General features: G+C 38.2%; 1 protein-coding gene across 5 annotated transcripts in view; it reads right to left on the bottom strand.

Annotated features, from left to right (window-relative positions):
• The window catches only part of iqsec1b (IQ motif and Sec7 domain ArfGEF 1b), a 77012-nt gene that overhangs the window by 58242 nt on the left and 2234 nt on the right, over window positions 1–16536 (bottom strand). For all 5 annotated transcript variants that reach the window (XR_014087665.1, XM_008410363.3, XM_081607443.1 and 2 more), the window contains exon 2: window positions 3837–3944. Coding sequence is in view for 4 of the 5 variants with exons in the window: in XM_008410363.3 (XP_008408585.2) it covers window positions 3837–3944 (108 nt within the window). In the remaining variant the exon portion in view is untranslated. The remainder of the gene's footprint in view (window positions 1–3836; window positions 3945–16536) is intronic.

Genomic DNA, 16536 nt, shown 5'->3' with positions numbered 1-16536 from the left:
AACAGCGCAAATTCACAGAGCACCTATAAAAAAGTAGACCATTATATTATATTATATAGGGCCTGTTCTAATGTCTGTTCCCCAATCTTTCACAATATAGCACTACTATGATTAAAAACATTGTAAAAGACCCATCGTGGGCCATACAGCATCAGTAACATTTCTGGATTCTCAACCCACTGAATGAAGAACAAACATGTTTTAACCAAAAATTCACCAGACACAGCCACACACCTGATGTTTTTGGTAAAGTTTTTTTTAATTAAAAAATGTTTTTTATTTTGCCTGATTTTCTTTTTTTTTTTTTTTGTTACTTATTGTCATTTTCAACCGTAAAACACCAACATTTCCTCACAATTTCACTTTTTGGTCCGTCCGATGATGTCATTTTTGCATATTAAATTATTGATAATTTGATCAGTTACTCAGTACTTGAGTAGACTTTTTACCAAATACTTTTTCACTCTTACCAGAGTAATTTCTTGGACGGCTACTTTTTACTTGAGTAAAAATATGTTGAAGTATCGCTACTCTTACTTGGGTCAAATAATTGTGTACTCTGCCCACATCTGGTCAGATCCAGACAAATCACATCAGTTTTATCTCCAGAGTACAGAATTACATCAATTACTGGTGATTAGATTATTCATAAACTATCCGCCCATCACCACAGCGATGGATTTATTAGGGCTCCAAGCAAACAAACCACGAGAGGCATGGTGGACATAGCTTAGGTAGAGCTATTGCAAGGAGGATCTGTTTTGTTGTGATTTCTGAGTTTGTGATTTCAATCCAACACAGTTCCCTATAAAGGACGGACCTGGTCCAAGTAGAGAAAACAGCCATGAGAAAGTAGCCAGGCTACTGAAAGCACCCAAAAGTTAAAAAAAATTAAATAAAAAATTACACCCAAAAAAACATCTTATCCTATCTACGTAGGAAAGGTTATTTTGGGTAAGCGTCAGCATAATGTCACATTTTCTACTCAGAGTCCTGTTCATAGCTAGAAATTGAATTTTACTTTAATTCAGATTGTGCTGTGATATGTTAAATTGCTCCCATGTCAGGAACTAACAGCGTCTGACAGTGCAGCACCCGCCCTGATGATTAGGTGCCAGCAGCAGTGGGAGGTAGGGAGGCGTGGGGCGGGGCGGGAGTTCAGAAACACCTCTCACCCTCCCTTCTAAAAACCCATCACTGATCGCTCTGGACACAGAGCAGACATCCTCAACAACACTCACGTGAGCGTGGACATCAAAGCCCAAACCAGAGTGGAGAGTTGTCTGTAAACCTCTGACCGAAGTTCAGTGAAGCCTATGCAACCCTGCAGCCAGTCAAGCATGAGCTGAGTGTGTAAAAGCCTGACCTTTTTTCCCCCCTCAGACGGCAGACAGTAGAGAGAGGCATTAATTATTGAACACATAACCTCTGATTTCATATTTGATTTTGTGCTGCCCCAATGGCACGAATCAGAGAGTTTGCACAATAAAAGAACCGCCGAAGGTCAAAACTGACAGAGCCCGGTTGTTGCTTTGATTTGGGGTTAGAATATTTGGCGACGTGGTAATCCTCTAAAATCCTGTTTGGAGTCGTTTATGAAGGGATGTACCTGCTTCAACAGCATCCATATGTATGTTCCTGAAGGTCCTTGATATACTAATTAGACGCAACATTATGAGAGTTCACAAAAACTGTTAAACTAGCAGACGTGCCTCAGGCAGGACATTATATAAGACTGTTTACTTGCATGCCTCAAATTTGTCTGTTTAATTGCAGATAATATGGTGGTGGCCTCTAACATTTGAATATTTTATCAACATGGCCAATAATAATTTTACGCATACAATCAATTACAGCTGGTCCTGTTGTGATTAGGAAGACAAGTGCTGCTGAAATAATCTGTTGGAATAATAATTATTAAAATAAACAAAAACTTTTTTTAATGGAAAATATTTTTTACCATGAGGTTGGAACTGTCACTCTATTCAGACACATATACTAATAATAATTTAAGAAAGCAGATTTTTTTTTGTTTTATTAATTTTGACCTTCATGTTGTGGCCCCTTACAGTTAAATATTAACTTTAAGGTAATGGGGTGTGTAATATAAAATTGACCTTTTTGAGCTATGGATCATGCAATAATGTTATTCCTTCATCAAAAACACATCTGGAGCCCTGCTTTCCTTCTTCCATGCATGTTTCAGAAATCCTTGAATCTCCCATAGCAACCATTAGGGATGTTCTCATAAAGTGCCACCTATTTCCACAAAGCACCTCCACTGGAGCTTCAGTCTCCCACGATTGCTCCCCTCTCCTCCCCACTCGGCTCCACCAGACTAGTGGCAGCAGCAATTAGCAAACACCTGGTGGAGCTACACGTCTGTTAGGAGTGGAACTGCTCTCCTAAGAAAGCCTGCTAACCGCATAATGAGAAACGTTGTTATGACGACGTGCTAAAGGCGGAGTGTTGGAAAGAGCAGGAGCTTCTTAAAGAGACAGAGGCCAATTTCAACAATGTTTGACACGTGCGGCATTTTAAAAACAACAGAAACTAACAGCACTATGTGACACCCTTAAAAAACGTCCTGGATATAACTCTGCTCAGCAGTCTTAAGGAGACTTTCAAAGCTGCACTATTGTCCAAAAACTGGCTTGAAAACTTTTCTTTTTAGACAAGCCTACTCCACTTTTAAATGACTCTTTTTTTTAATTGTTTTTGATTGTAGGTTTTATCTGTTTTTAGCTGCACAATGTAGCACTTTGAGATTTTTATTAATGAAAAGTGCGCTATAAATTAAATTGATGATGATGATGAAATGTGCTTCAGCTGCTCTAATCTTCTCTTTCTCCTTGGCCTATCTGCTGTGTTCCTTGGTTTTCATGATGTTCTCTAATAAACCTCTGTGGCCGGAAATGGAATAGCTGCATTTACGCTTAGATTTTATGACATACAGATGGATGCTATTTAGAAACTAGGTAACTTCTGAAAAGAGTTGAGTAAGAGGGCTTAATAAATAAAATTTTTAAAAAACATGCTGCTGTTTGTTGGTTTTTCTTTGAAGGTAACTTTGACAACCGTTGCTCATTAACCTTCCACTTTATGCATCTTTTTATGTTGGTTTATCACATCCTAACTGAATATTTTGAAGTTTGTGGTTTTAATGTGACAAAATAGAATAGTAGGAATACTATTCAGTTTCATAGTAGAAAAATGGCTTAGAAATCCCATTAAATGGTTGCAAACTAGAACTAAAATATAAAAACTTGCCTAATGTTTGGCAGAAACTGGCAGAAAACTGAAATAGTCTAGAACACAGGTGTCAAACTCAAGGCTTGGAGGTCAAATGTGGCCCGCCTTAGCCTTTTGTGTGGCCCTCTAGACTCCAAATTACATCAATAAGTCTTTCCAGTTTTTCACAAATCTGTAAAATTCACACAAAAGCCAATTTCCACTTTCTTTTCTGATTTTACTGCAAATTTTCTCAAAATTGGTCAAAAACATTGAACTGATATGGCGAGTGTTCAAGAGTCACATTTAACATCATGCATTAGCACAAATATGATACAAATTCCTTACAAACATTTCTAAATATTCATCACCAAATGTAAAAAAAAAAACACTAAATGAATCACAAAATCCTGTAGGAACAGCTATTTATACTGTTCCTGTAGGAAAAGTATTTTAACAGCTTAATTGATTTTATCAATATATTCTGGCACAACCGGCCCTTTAAGAACATTCAGATTTTAGATAAGGCCCAAAATGAAAATGAGTTTGACACCTCTGGTCGAGAAAGTGAATAAAAGAAATAAAATAAAAAATCTTGAATTTACCCAAAGGATGCAGACTTCCATTTCAGGCAGGGGTAACTTGTTGTACACAGGGGGTCAAAGAGGTTCTGGTGGATCTCAAAGACCCGAGCGGGTAATGAGGCGTGTCGTCTGCAACAGAATAAGAGCAAAACACTTTAATGCATATTTTATTATGGCCAAGAAAACGGCAACATATGTCAGAATGTAACACACGGGTCCATCATGAGTCACGAGGAGGTTGATGCTGAGGAGGGCAGAGCGCTGACTGCCACTCAGCAGAGAAAGATTATTTCAATCTGCTGCCTGCAGCATTTTAACAGCTTCAAATCATGAGTGGGAGCTTTCATATGTGCATTATCACAACAGGTTGAGTCAGCCAGGATGGTCAACGTAATGAGGAACTAGAGAGAGAGAGAAAGAGAGAGAGATAGAGAGAGAGAGAGAGAGAGAGAGAGAGAGAGAGAGAGAGAGAGAGAGAGAGAGAGAGAGAGAGAGAGAGAGAGAGAGAGAGAGAGAGAGAGAGAGAGCTTTCCTGACCAACAGTCATCACTTTGTACATTAACTCTGAAAAATTTTAATAAATTAGTTACAACATTTAATTTCCCTTTGGGATCAATACGGTATTTTTGAATTAGGATATACCTTATGGTAAATTTCAATGTCTTTAACTGACTAAATTTAACACAGTAACCCATGGAAACGAACATTATGTATGTCTGTCACTGCAATTTAGGCTAATTGATGACAGTTTTGGAAAAAATGAAGAGCCCACCACACTGAACCCCATTGAAAACCTCCAGCTTATGCCACCAAATATTGATTTTTGAACTCTTCCTGGGTGAATACTTTTGTATTGTTGTTTCTAAATGAATATGAACCTTGTTTTCTTTGCCTTATTTGAGGTCTGAAAGCACTGCATCATTTGACCATTTCTCATTTTCTGCAAGTAAATACTAAATTTTTGCTTGGAATTTCAGAGACATGTCAGTAGTTCATAGAATAATAGAACAATGCTCATTTTGCTCAAACATATACCTATACAAAATAAAATCAAACAAACTGGTCATTTTAAGTGGTCTCTTAAATTTTTCCAGAGATGTATATGTACATGTATATGTTTGGGAATGCTGGAGGTAGCGTCTAGATTTTAAGAAAACAGGACATTTTTGATAATTTTTCGGACCAGTTTGTAGAGCTACAAACATCCTGGGGTGTTTTAGTAACCATGAAGAAGTTCCAAATAAGCCACAGTGTAAGGTAATTCCTGAGACATGTCTGCATGATAATATGTCAGATAGACTGTTCACAGCACAAGTAAGACTGCAATGGTTTTAAAACTACGGTGCTCCTGTCAATGGTCAGAAAAACTTCACTGTAACTCCTTCATGTGGTAAAACAGAGGACAAAAACTAGAAAGCCTCTATGAGGGTCAAAAGCAGTTCCTCATGTGAGACTCCAGTGACTGTCTTATTTCTGTAATCAGCCTGGAGGAGCAACAGGAAGGAACATCAGTCTCTCCCCTTCTATGAGATTTTGATCAGTGAATTGTCAACACTCATCTATGTTCTCTCTCTTTACTTTTGTATGTTTGTAAGTGTTGTGTTTTCAGGAAGTCTTCTGACCCACAAGCTAAATCAAGACAGGACACGGTCTTCAAAATAAATTCAGTTTGTTTCACACAAAATAATAAAGGAGTGGACAGGACTGCTTGAGTGGCGGCAGCGTCTGAACACGGCAGGAGATGTTAGGGCGATGAAGTGAGTTTTGAGCTGGTCTGGTGGTTGGATGAATGTGGATGGATGTTGCGTTTTAGAGTATTATTATTAATACTGAGTTTTTTCGTCTTGGTAATGTTGCTGAATAAAATGTGAAGCTAAGGGAGACACTGGTCATAGATCCTGCGTCGTGTGAACCACTGAGGAGTTCCAGATCTGAGACTTGTGCTGGATGAGCAAGTTTCTTTTCAAAGATGACATTTTTTTTAAAGGGTTTTGATCAGATAGTCACATTTTAATCCACATTAAAGCAGTAGTTTACACTGTTATGTGGACAGGATACAACTAACCAATGGTGCTTAATATGAAACCATCCGTTTCTGTCTGTTATCGACTGGAAGAGTGGGAAATCTTTCATTTGCATCAGTTGTTTAGAATAAGACATAATTATTTATGGAGGAAAAGCTGCTCATCAGTGAGATAAAGTCAAAGATTCTTGGATCTAATCGCACCTTAGAGCACCGTGTGGTGGAACTGGTGTTGCAGAAAGGCTTTGGGATCGGGGGGGGGAGACAAATCTAACAGTAAAGCTAACTGAACTTAATAAAACCAGAGTAACTAAAAATAACTAGACAAGAAATAAATGTAATAAACTAGAATCACAAAGAAAGGACTGAACTAATGAAAAACAGGAACAAGGTGATTTAACCAAAATAAGAAACACACACAGAATAATAATGAAACTAAAACTACAAAACAAACTAAGATCCTAACACTACTGCATACCAAAGAGCTACAATTAAATTTACGGTAATTTATCTTTTTCAGTGGAATGTCTTGCATCAGATGTAGCTGTCATGTCTCTCGATGCCTCAGCAACAAGGGCTCATGGCGTTCTTCATGATCTGTTTACTGATTTTCTTCAGGAAAGCCAGATGTAGCCAACAGCTGCTGGTGAGAGGTTTTATCAAGTATTGGATTGGGGTCAAATCAGGACATCCTCCAGCAGCAGTACAGCTGATGACGACTTAAACAGTTTGACCACAGCTATAAACATCTGATCATGATAAAGGCATCAAAAAGGAGGAAAAACAAAAAACATCCTTTTAGACACCGAAAACATTTATTTTCCAAATATTTTCCAAGCCAGATTTACTTGACAGTTTGAAATTTATGCCGTTAGCCAAATGCAAGTCTTTTTTTTAAGCTTTACAATTCTGCAGGAAGTAAATGAGAAAATATTTGTTTGTACTTTTGCTGCCCAAAATGACATGATTGTAACGCTAACCTCTAAAATCTCCGGGCAAAATATGGACCTAGGAAGCATTTTATCTGGCCCCACACACAAAGCTTAAAAAATAAAATAAAAAACTGCAATAACATGCATCAGCAGAAGACAAGATAAAGTGACTGACACAGGGAGCACAAAAATGTTACTGGACAAAAACTGTACAAATATCATTTGAAATACGCTCTTATATGCAGAGGTGGGTGGAGAGGTCAAAAATTATACTCAGGTAAACAAGAGTAGCCCTACTTACACATATTTATACTCAAGTAAAAGTAAAAAGTATCCGTCCACGAGATTACTCTAGTGAGCGTAAAAAAGTATTTGGTAAAAAAGGCGACACAAGAACTGAGTAACTGATCAAAACCTCAGTCATTTAATATTAAAAGATTACATCATCAGACAGACCAAAATATAAAATGATGTGGAAATTTAGGTATTTTAAAGATCAAAGTGAAAATAATTTACATAAATATCACAATTACAAAATAAAATTAGGCAAAAGAAATATTTTGCCAGATAATTTTTTTTAAACTTTAACAGAAACTGCAGCTGGGTGTGTGTGTCTGGTGAATTTTTGGTTAAAACATTATTTTTATTCAGAAGGTAGAGAATCCAGACATTTTACTTGAGTAAGAGCAGTGATACTTCATAATAAAATTACTCAAGTCAGTAAAAAGTACAGCGTAGTAAAAAGACTCCTAAAAGTACATTTTAGTTACTCAAGTAAATGTAACTAGTTACTACCCAATTCTGCTTACATTATGTCTTAAGGCTGAAATGTAATAAAAAGTTTATGAATTTACAGCTCTTTCACGCGCTTTGCTTTCTTAACTGGCTAGAAATCATTGTAGCATTCAATAGTAAACGTCATTTTTAGCAGGATTTGGTTTGATATTAACATTGCTGAAGCGTTATATAACCATAACCTTGGTGCCACCATAATCCCCTCCCTTAGACAGCGAGGGCCTAAATCTAGACCAGTGTCCTGTGCTTATAAGTTCATTGCGGTACAGGCTGGTCACAGCAGCCGCTCCGTCCTGTACGGATTAAAAGCACAACACAGAACGACGAACGCTTCAACAGCCCGGGCAGCGCATCTGTGAGCAGATGTCAAAGATTCCAGGAAGTAGATGTCCCGGCTCTTCGTCCCAACGTTTGCAGAGGTTCCGGTGACGTGCCTCGGTGGTCCTCCATATTCTCCCTCAATCCGGCTGATGATGGATTATGAACACAAGCAGGTCTGCAGTGGCAGCAGGCCAAGAAAATGAAACCAAAAACACTCCTGTTGCACAATCCTGCTGCAATTTATAATCCTAACAACCACTAAGCGTGGCAAATAGGAAACGCTTTGGAGCTGCTCTGTGCATTTTAAGAGAAGGACAGGATTTGTTATATTACAGCGTTTTTTTTTTTTTTTAAGCTCCTTGTACTCAACTCTTTTAAATTTCTCATACTGCAGAAACAAATTTGGTAACACTTTGACGGGGTGTGCATAAGACTGACATAACACTGTCATAAACATGAAGGAGTCTACATGAATGTTTATGACTGTCTTGAAATGTCATTCGGTAAATGATGACACTTTTAATGCAAAGTTGCTTTAAAAGTTGGATTAAAAGTCCATTAAAAGTGCCAAATTTGCATTATTTTGAAAATATAATGCAAATGATTTTGAATTATTATGCATTATAATAATGCAAAATAATTATTTTGCATTATATGCGTGAGGCAGATCTTTGCATTGAACTGCTTGAGGCAGTTCAATGCAAAGTTGGCAGTTGTAATGGACTTTAATTGCAACTTTTAAAGCAACTTTGCATTAAAAGTGTCATCATTTGCCGAATGACTCCTCATGACAACAGTCATAGACATTCATAAAGACTCCTTCATGTTTATGACAGTGTTACGTCAGTCTTATGCACACCCCGTCAAATAAAGTGTTACCACTAATTTTTTGTTCCAGAAAAAAATCCAGGAAATTCAGGTGGTACCCAGTATCGCATCGTAGTGATCCGATACTTGGTACCACCAGCAAGTATCGCATCACTATAAAGTACAAATTCTACATGTCTTTATATTACAAATAATTAAAAAAAGACTTTATAGCTGCAAACCAGAATCATCAAAATTTACAGAAACAAAGTAAAATGTGTGGATGTACATTAGCACGTATACAGAATATTAGGTAATCAGAAATAATAACTGGAATGATATTCTTATTTATGCACTAGTATTGTTTATAATATCTGTTTTTCTGTTTGGGGAAAAAAAATCTGCCAGATCATATTTTATATTTTGTTCTACGTATGTTTTTTTTACTCAGTCTCCTCATCCTGAGAATCCCATCCTGAGTCCTGCCTAATTTAGGACAACGGCATCCTTCTGACATGTGTCTACATAAAGCTGCTGTTGAGTCTCTAAGGTTTTCCTTCACCGTTGGGTTATGCATCCGTTTCAGCTAAGACTGAATCAACAGAGAGTAAATTGCACCCTTTAAACAACAGGAAAGGTATTAACCCATCGTATCCCACCCAACCCAATCTCGGCATCGTTGCTGCTGATCAACAGTGATGGAGATGAGTCACAGAGATTTGGTAGCCATAAAAAAAAAAAAAAAAAAAAAATTTAAAAAGTAACGTTTTATTTGTCGGGAGCTTGTCGCCGGTACACGACTCTCATTATCCAGATAATGAGAATCTCTTCACCTACAAAGGAGCTGGGAAAGCGCTCTGCACTCCAGGTTTTTGGGGGAGATAAAGGCGCAGCTGGGTAAAAACAGCACGGCGGAAGTGACAAACAGCAGCCAATGAAGCTGCAGATGTTTGACAGAATCGAGGCTTTTGTCGCTGGCTATTTTAGAAAGCGCAAATTACAAATCCTTAAATGATGAAAACAAGCGCTCTTCTGACAGTTGCTTTTTAGCATCTGACGGAGGAATTTTTAGAAAGTCTATAAATGCCTTTCCCCAGGCGACGCTTCGTTGATCATGCCAGAACACGGACTGTAAACTTGGAGCAGATTCAGAGATAAAAAGGATCTCGAATGCATTTTCATATTGTTCAGGTCTACATTCTGCCTAATTAGTTTGCAGAGGATCATGTTCTACGAGGCTTTTGTGATGCAGCCTAGCAGTGACTCAGAATTCCACCCAAACAGCAGGATAAACAGCAGAAACACGACCTTACACTCATGCAAACACAGACAAATTAAAGCTTATTAGCCTATCTGCTGTTTGACGGTTGTAACATTTTTTTTGCATTGAATTTTTAACTGATGGATTTGATGAAGTTAACAGTTAAACTATTTATTGATTAAATTCTAAATAGTTTAAACTAGGTAAAATAATTGTTATGTCCTGGGTTGTTTTTGGGTTTCTTTATTCTGTATTCCTTAGGTTGTTTTTTTTTTTTAAATTAAATCAGTCATATTTATTTTACTTTAGTTCAGTCCTTCATTAGCGATTCTAATTTACTGTTTATTTCTTGTGTCTAGTTATTTCTTATAACTCTAGTTTAGTTTCTTAGATTCAGATTTTCTGTTTGATTTTCTGTTTGTTTTTTGTTCGACTCTGGCTCCCTGTTGTTGTTTTTTTGTTTTTTTTATTAAAACTTTCTTCAAGCTGCCTGTACCTCTCTCAGTTTGGGTCCACAACTCAACCACCATGAAACATGATAATAGTAACTTTAAAGCAGGGGTTCTTAACCTGGGTTCGATTGAACCCCAGGGGTTCGGTGAGTCGGTCTCAGGGGTTCGGCGGAGCCTCTGCCGCGGAGGTAAAGACACACTTGTGTAAAGTCGTGGTGACGCGCCGCTTTTTCCATCACTTGCTGCAGAGGATCACGTTATATTGCTTAGCCAATCAGAGCTGCGGAGGAGCCCTGATTGAAGGAGCTCCACTCTCAGCATGGATTTGAACTTTTGTCTTTAATTACTTCAGCAAAACTCACCGTTTTTACCAAATTCTATAGTCTAAATCTGCTCCTCAGTCGCATCTTTTTGGGGTTGGTACTGCCTCTAGTGGTGTGGGGGTGGTTACACAACTAATATAATTACATTACTAAATCAGAATACTGCAAAGTATTTTGTGTGTCGGGGGGGGGGGGGGGGGGGACGGTTGGGGGTGGAATAAGAAGGGTTCAGTGAATGCGCATATGCAACTGGGGGGTTCGGTACCTCAAAAAAGGTTAAGAACCACTGCTTTAAAGTATTTATATTTGTAAACATTATTCGTGATCAATGTCGATACTTTTGGCCTCAAGCAAACATTTAAAATGTACATATTGATTCATTTGAAATGTTAAAGTTAAAGGACTTGAGCAAATTATTTTGTTCATTTGACTTTATATGAGCACTTTGGTGGGTTGATTCACAGTGGTTTGCTTAGCATTAATTTCTTTGCGGTCCGAGTAAAAATAATTTATGTAAACTCAAATAATATAATTGGTAATATTTGTTTATTTTTCTTCGTATGGGGTTATTTAAAGATTTTTAACAGACTGTAAAAAAAAAAATTCTGACACAAAGATGAACAAATGGGAGATAAATGAACTGCTTGCTAAAAGAAAAACTGTGTAGATGTGTCCATCCCTTTTCAAACAGGGAAGCAAATTTAAGGAGAACTTGACAACTAATGCAGTTCAGTTTACTAAATGTAAAAATTCTAGAGTGCAGAGACTGAAAGAAGATATTTTTAAACCGAGTAGGAAAAACGTCCAGTACAGCCTTTAGACATCCCAAAGGAACTTACTTTAAGCTCAGTGGAAAAGCTTAAAGCTGTGCAGGTTTTTATGTGATGGGAAATGAAACGGAGCGTGTCCGGCTTTACTGTCAATACGTCAAACTACCACTGAAGATACAAGGATACTTTTGGCCTCAAGCAAAGCTGTGTAAATAACCCCAACATTTGGCATATTTGAAATTTGTAATATTTTCATAAAGCGTTTTTTTTTTTTTTTTTTTTACATCTTCAGGATTTAAAACAAAAAAAATTCTTAAAACAATTCTTGATTATAACCCTAACCAACAGTTATGAAAGGCTCATTTTTAACACTTTAAGGTGATAGATAACTAAACCTGCTCCAATGTAGATGGGTCCAGTTTAAATTCCCAGTCAGGAGGATGTTGTTGTTGCTAAAATGTATCTGACCGGACCAAACAGCTACTGATCGGTTGGAGTGATGAAAAAGCAGTGAAGGAGTTTTTCTGTTAAGTGGAGGGCGAAGCCTTTTATTGCTGGTGAGGAAACAAGCTGTCAAAGCAAATTGATTTATTACGTTGTTAACCTCTGACGATGCAAATATGCGATAATGAAATGTGATCACTACCAGTCATCACCTCCTGCCTATAGTGCACCGCATGGAGCTCATTATATTCTCCAGCTACTTTCTCCTGGTTCATTATGTGTAACAATATTATGTACACTTCAACTGTGAGAAACAAAATCCAGATAATCACATAATCACAAACATGCATGAAAGACTCAAAGCAACACTGCATGTCTTTGATCAGGGAGTAACATTATGACATGATGTATATCTAAAAAAAATTAATAATACTTTTTACATAATACTCCCCGTAATACTAAATTTACTTGCAAAGATCTGATAACATTAATCCATTTTTATTGCAATATGTGGACACTCAGTCTGCACTCTTAACGATTCACTCAACTCGGCATGCCAAATGCTCAAAGTAGCTTCAACTGATGGCAGCTTAACTTACTCTCTGTAAAGTTCAGATAAAAATGATTTGACTAGTTTACTGTTGGGAATATGTCCGGCATTAAACTCTCATTCTCAGATTGTGAAACAAAAACTTAGACAAGATAGAGATGCAATATATCTTATGCATTTCATCCCTACACATACACACTATTCACAACAGCAGCACAGCATAATAGCAGTCTAAAAGGCAATGTTAAGGATATGCCAACATTAACAGATAAGATGACCAGTTCAACAGCAGCTTAATGTCTTAGCTAGGAGTTGAACCAATGAAATGTGGGATTTATTCTCTGTGCGTGTGTGTGTGTGTGTGTGTGTGTGTGTGTGTGCGCGTGTGTGTGCGTGTGTGTGTGTGTGTGTGTGTGTGTGAGAGAAAAATGGCTGAGTTCTAAATGTGCATTTAATGGGGAATAAGGGCTGGAGGGAAAACAAGTGACAGAGATTTCAGTAAATCCAGCAGGCACATTTTAAGTCCATCCATCATACTGTTGTAACCTATATGTAAATCGGCACACAACTTCTGCCCAAACTGACGAGGCAAGCGGGAGCAAATTACACCTCCGAGGCATCCCATTATGATCCACCACGATAACAGATGAGCAGCAGTCAAGTCCCGGAGCTGGCAGAGGAATGGATTCTGCTCGGCGATAGATCGACTTTATTTATGCACCTGATAAAATTTCAGAGGGAAAACATCATCTGCTCTCAAACTGGCAGAGCTAAAAAGAGAAAGAGCATATCAATACATACAGTTCTGTACAGTGGAGGCTAAAAGCTGCAATCACAAGCAGAGGAGAAATCAGTGGTGAGCTAAATCCAAAACGGCAAAAACACAGACATGTTAGAAATGCATTTCTACACAGACCATTCCAGAGAAAAACAGAAAAACTCTCATTCTCAGTTATATCTTTTTGAGAACATTTTTAAATATTGATGGGGATATGATAGGCTTCCCTACAGTTCTGTGCTTGTTATGCTTTTATCAGATTACACATATAAAATCTCTGACGATATGTGCTCTAAAAATTGATTAGAAATGTTTTTTAGTAATGAACAGTTGTTCATCGAGGGGGGAGGGTGCTGTAAAATGTTTAGATTTTAGAACAGTAACGGTAGTAAATAAGAGAATTATTAGTTCACACAGATTACAAAACTAAGTTAGGAAAATCAGCTAAGTGAGCTATTTATATTCAGAATTTATTGAATTGAACTAAGAGTTTTATTGGAAACAGTAAACAGAACTGTGATATGTTTTGTTTTAAGTATTAGTTTCTTTCTGTAGTTTATGTCTCATTTTTCTGTTTTTCTCTGTTTTTCTCTGATCGCTCCTCCGCAGTGTCTGATTCAGCTGCTACTTTCTTTGCTTTACTTATCAAACAGTCAGAAACGAAGGCCAGCATCTCCAGGATCATTTTCTGAAGCTCCTGCCTCTACATGGGGTTTATATTCAGAGCAGAGAAAAACAAGACTGTGAAGTGATTTCCCCAGAGGAGGTTTTGGTTTGGAGGTATACGCATCCTTGACATTAGCATAAAACAAATCCAAAGTCTTGTTTTCTCTGGAACAGCAGCTGACAAACTGGTGAAACGTCGGCACGGCGTTTAAAATCACCAGACATTGCCACAAAGGCATTGGGGTGTGTGGTGTTTGTATCATAGCAACAATGGAACTGCTGACATCTCATGCATTATGTGTCAAACTCGAGGCTTGGGGGCCAAATCTGGCCCGCTGTAAGTTTTGGGCAAAAGCTGAAGGTGGAAAGTAACCAGCTTCCAAAATAACACTGGCAAACTCTTTCGGTAAATAATATGGACAGAAACTTACTGCCAAGAGTTCATGGTCTGGACTGCAGAGTATGCTGTGGATGACACCATCTGTTTTTCGCAAGCACCGCTAATCCGCCTCGTTTTCTTTTCCCGCTCCTCTTTAAATCTCTTATCTGCTCGTATTGACCTTTGCAACTATATGACACTTGATCACTTGAGGCGACATGATTGACGTTGGACGAGCGGGACAGGAGAATTGAACAGAGGGACTGAAATTGTTTTTCCAAGTTATTTTATTCATGGCTTCTAATTGAGTGAAGCTAGTTTGTCTGTGAATGTAACACACTTGGTTTGGGCTCAGAGATAGCAGTATTTACAAAAGTTGGGAATAACTAGCTTAGAAACCGACCCATACCTCCTACGTCCTGATGTGTTGATCAGATTATCAATTTTGCCCAAATTTACTCCACGTTATTTATGTCACCATGTCATAAACAACGTTTCCCCTTTACACCGGAGCAGCCTTAAAAACGGGCAAAAGACGAGATGCTAACCAGTTTTTTCCGTACATGCTAGGCTACGTGATGATGGAGTATTTTCTCCATGGTTACTAATGGTTTGACACGTACTTTGCACCATAAAGCAAAGTTTGATATATTTCTAATTATACTTACTTATAAAGTATATGAACATTAATCTTTTTAACTTGTAAAAACTGTCATAGCATAGTCACAATTACAACAATATCTGACGGTCTGTGTGATTGACGGCTGATATCCATCACCATCGTATCTTTCCTCATTGAAAGTTATACAATAAAATGACAAGTTTGGTTTCTATCCTCATCTGCCTACTGCACAGCATCCTATGAGTATTTTTAAAGTGAAATCAACTAAATAGAAGCAATATTAGGTTACAGACGTATGTTTTTTGACAGGCTTCAAAGGTGCACATTGGATGTTTTGACGTCCGTCACGGCGGACTGGGCAGAGTTCTGAAGATCATGACGTCACACGCAAAGGGTTAATAGTCAGGGAGCTTGTCGTGGAGACGTTGGAATCCTGTCTCAGTAAAACACATTACAATGTATTCCAGTGAGTTACTGTCAGCGCTTGAAGTTCATCCATCTTGTTAGCCAACACCTTCACGTTGCTGGTTACGATGGATGGAAGAGACGGTTTGAACTTCCTCCTCTTTGCATCCATGACGCCTCCTTTTCAACATCTCTATGATTTCTGGCTTCAGTTGTGGTATTATTTGAAGATTTTCAAATGTTAATCAGCTGCTCCCTCAGGCCACCCTGTTGCTATGGTTACGTATCATAATAAAAAGCAAAAGCAAATCATGAAAAATATATCCCCCCTCAAAAAAATAAAAATAAAAAATCAGTACAACTAGACAGCATCCAAAACAAGAGGGAACCATTGTCCAAAAATAAAGCAAATTTTCCCCCAGAAAGGCGGAAATGAAAGTTTGAAAAAAAAAATCTCAATGAAAGTACAGAGCTACTCCAACGTGCTGCTAACCCCGAGCGGCGCGATTCTGCCGAGGGAGAGAGCACAGAAAACGGTGGCTAGGAGTCGATGAGTGCATCTCAGTCTCTTCTGCAGAAAAGAAACGCTGAAAACCATTTGATTGAACTGTCTCATTGGATGACCTACACGGTCACAAACACAACCCGTGACACCACATTGACGCATTTGAGACTTTCTGCAACAATCCAGGATTCAGACACAATTTTTACCCCGCAGGTGCTCAGGGCCACACGTTGCCATCCCTTAAGCCTCCATTTATTTTTAGACCCAACGAACGATGAGCAGGCACATATGATAGTGATGTCACACTCTAAAATAGCCTGGCAAAAACTGAGCACAAACAGCTTACTGCTGCGCATTCACTTTCTTGAAGAAAGCAACATTTTCAGAGGGCTGAATTTTAAGCAGCAGCTGCATCGCTGCTGGTAATGTCAGAGGTAGCGCTGGAATTGGTGAACTGCAACTCATTTGCTACACTTTTGCCTTCAGAGAGGCAGGAGAGGATGGAAAGTGCTGATGGGACAGGCATGACCATACAGGAGACAATACCGACTTGGAAAATGTTAAAAATGTTGTCATATTGTTTATTTCATAACGTCACCCTCATAGTATGTGGCTGTAGTCAGGTTTGTGGCTATCCTGTAATGTTTTTCAGGAGCGTAGATACTTTTTGTTGTTTCTGACCACCATT

Source organism: Poecilia reticulata, chromosome 5 (assembly GCF_904066995.2).
Source record: "Poecilia reticulata chromosome 5, P_reticulata-male-v2, whole genome shotgun sequence".
In the NCBI taxonomy this organism is placed as follows: domain Eukaryota; kingdom Metazoa; phylum Chordata; class Actinopteri; order Cyprinodontiformes; family Poeciliidae; genus Poecilia; species Poecilia reticulata.
Note: the sequence above shows the minus strand (reverse complement) of the source record. Positions and strands in the feature narration are given on the sequence as shown.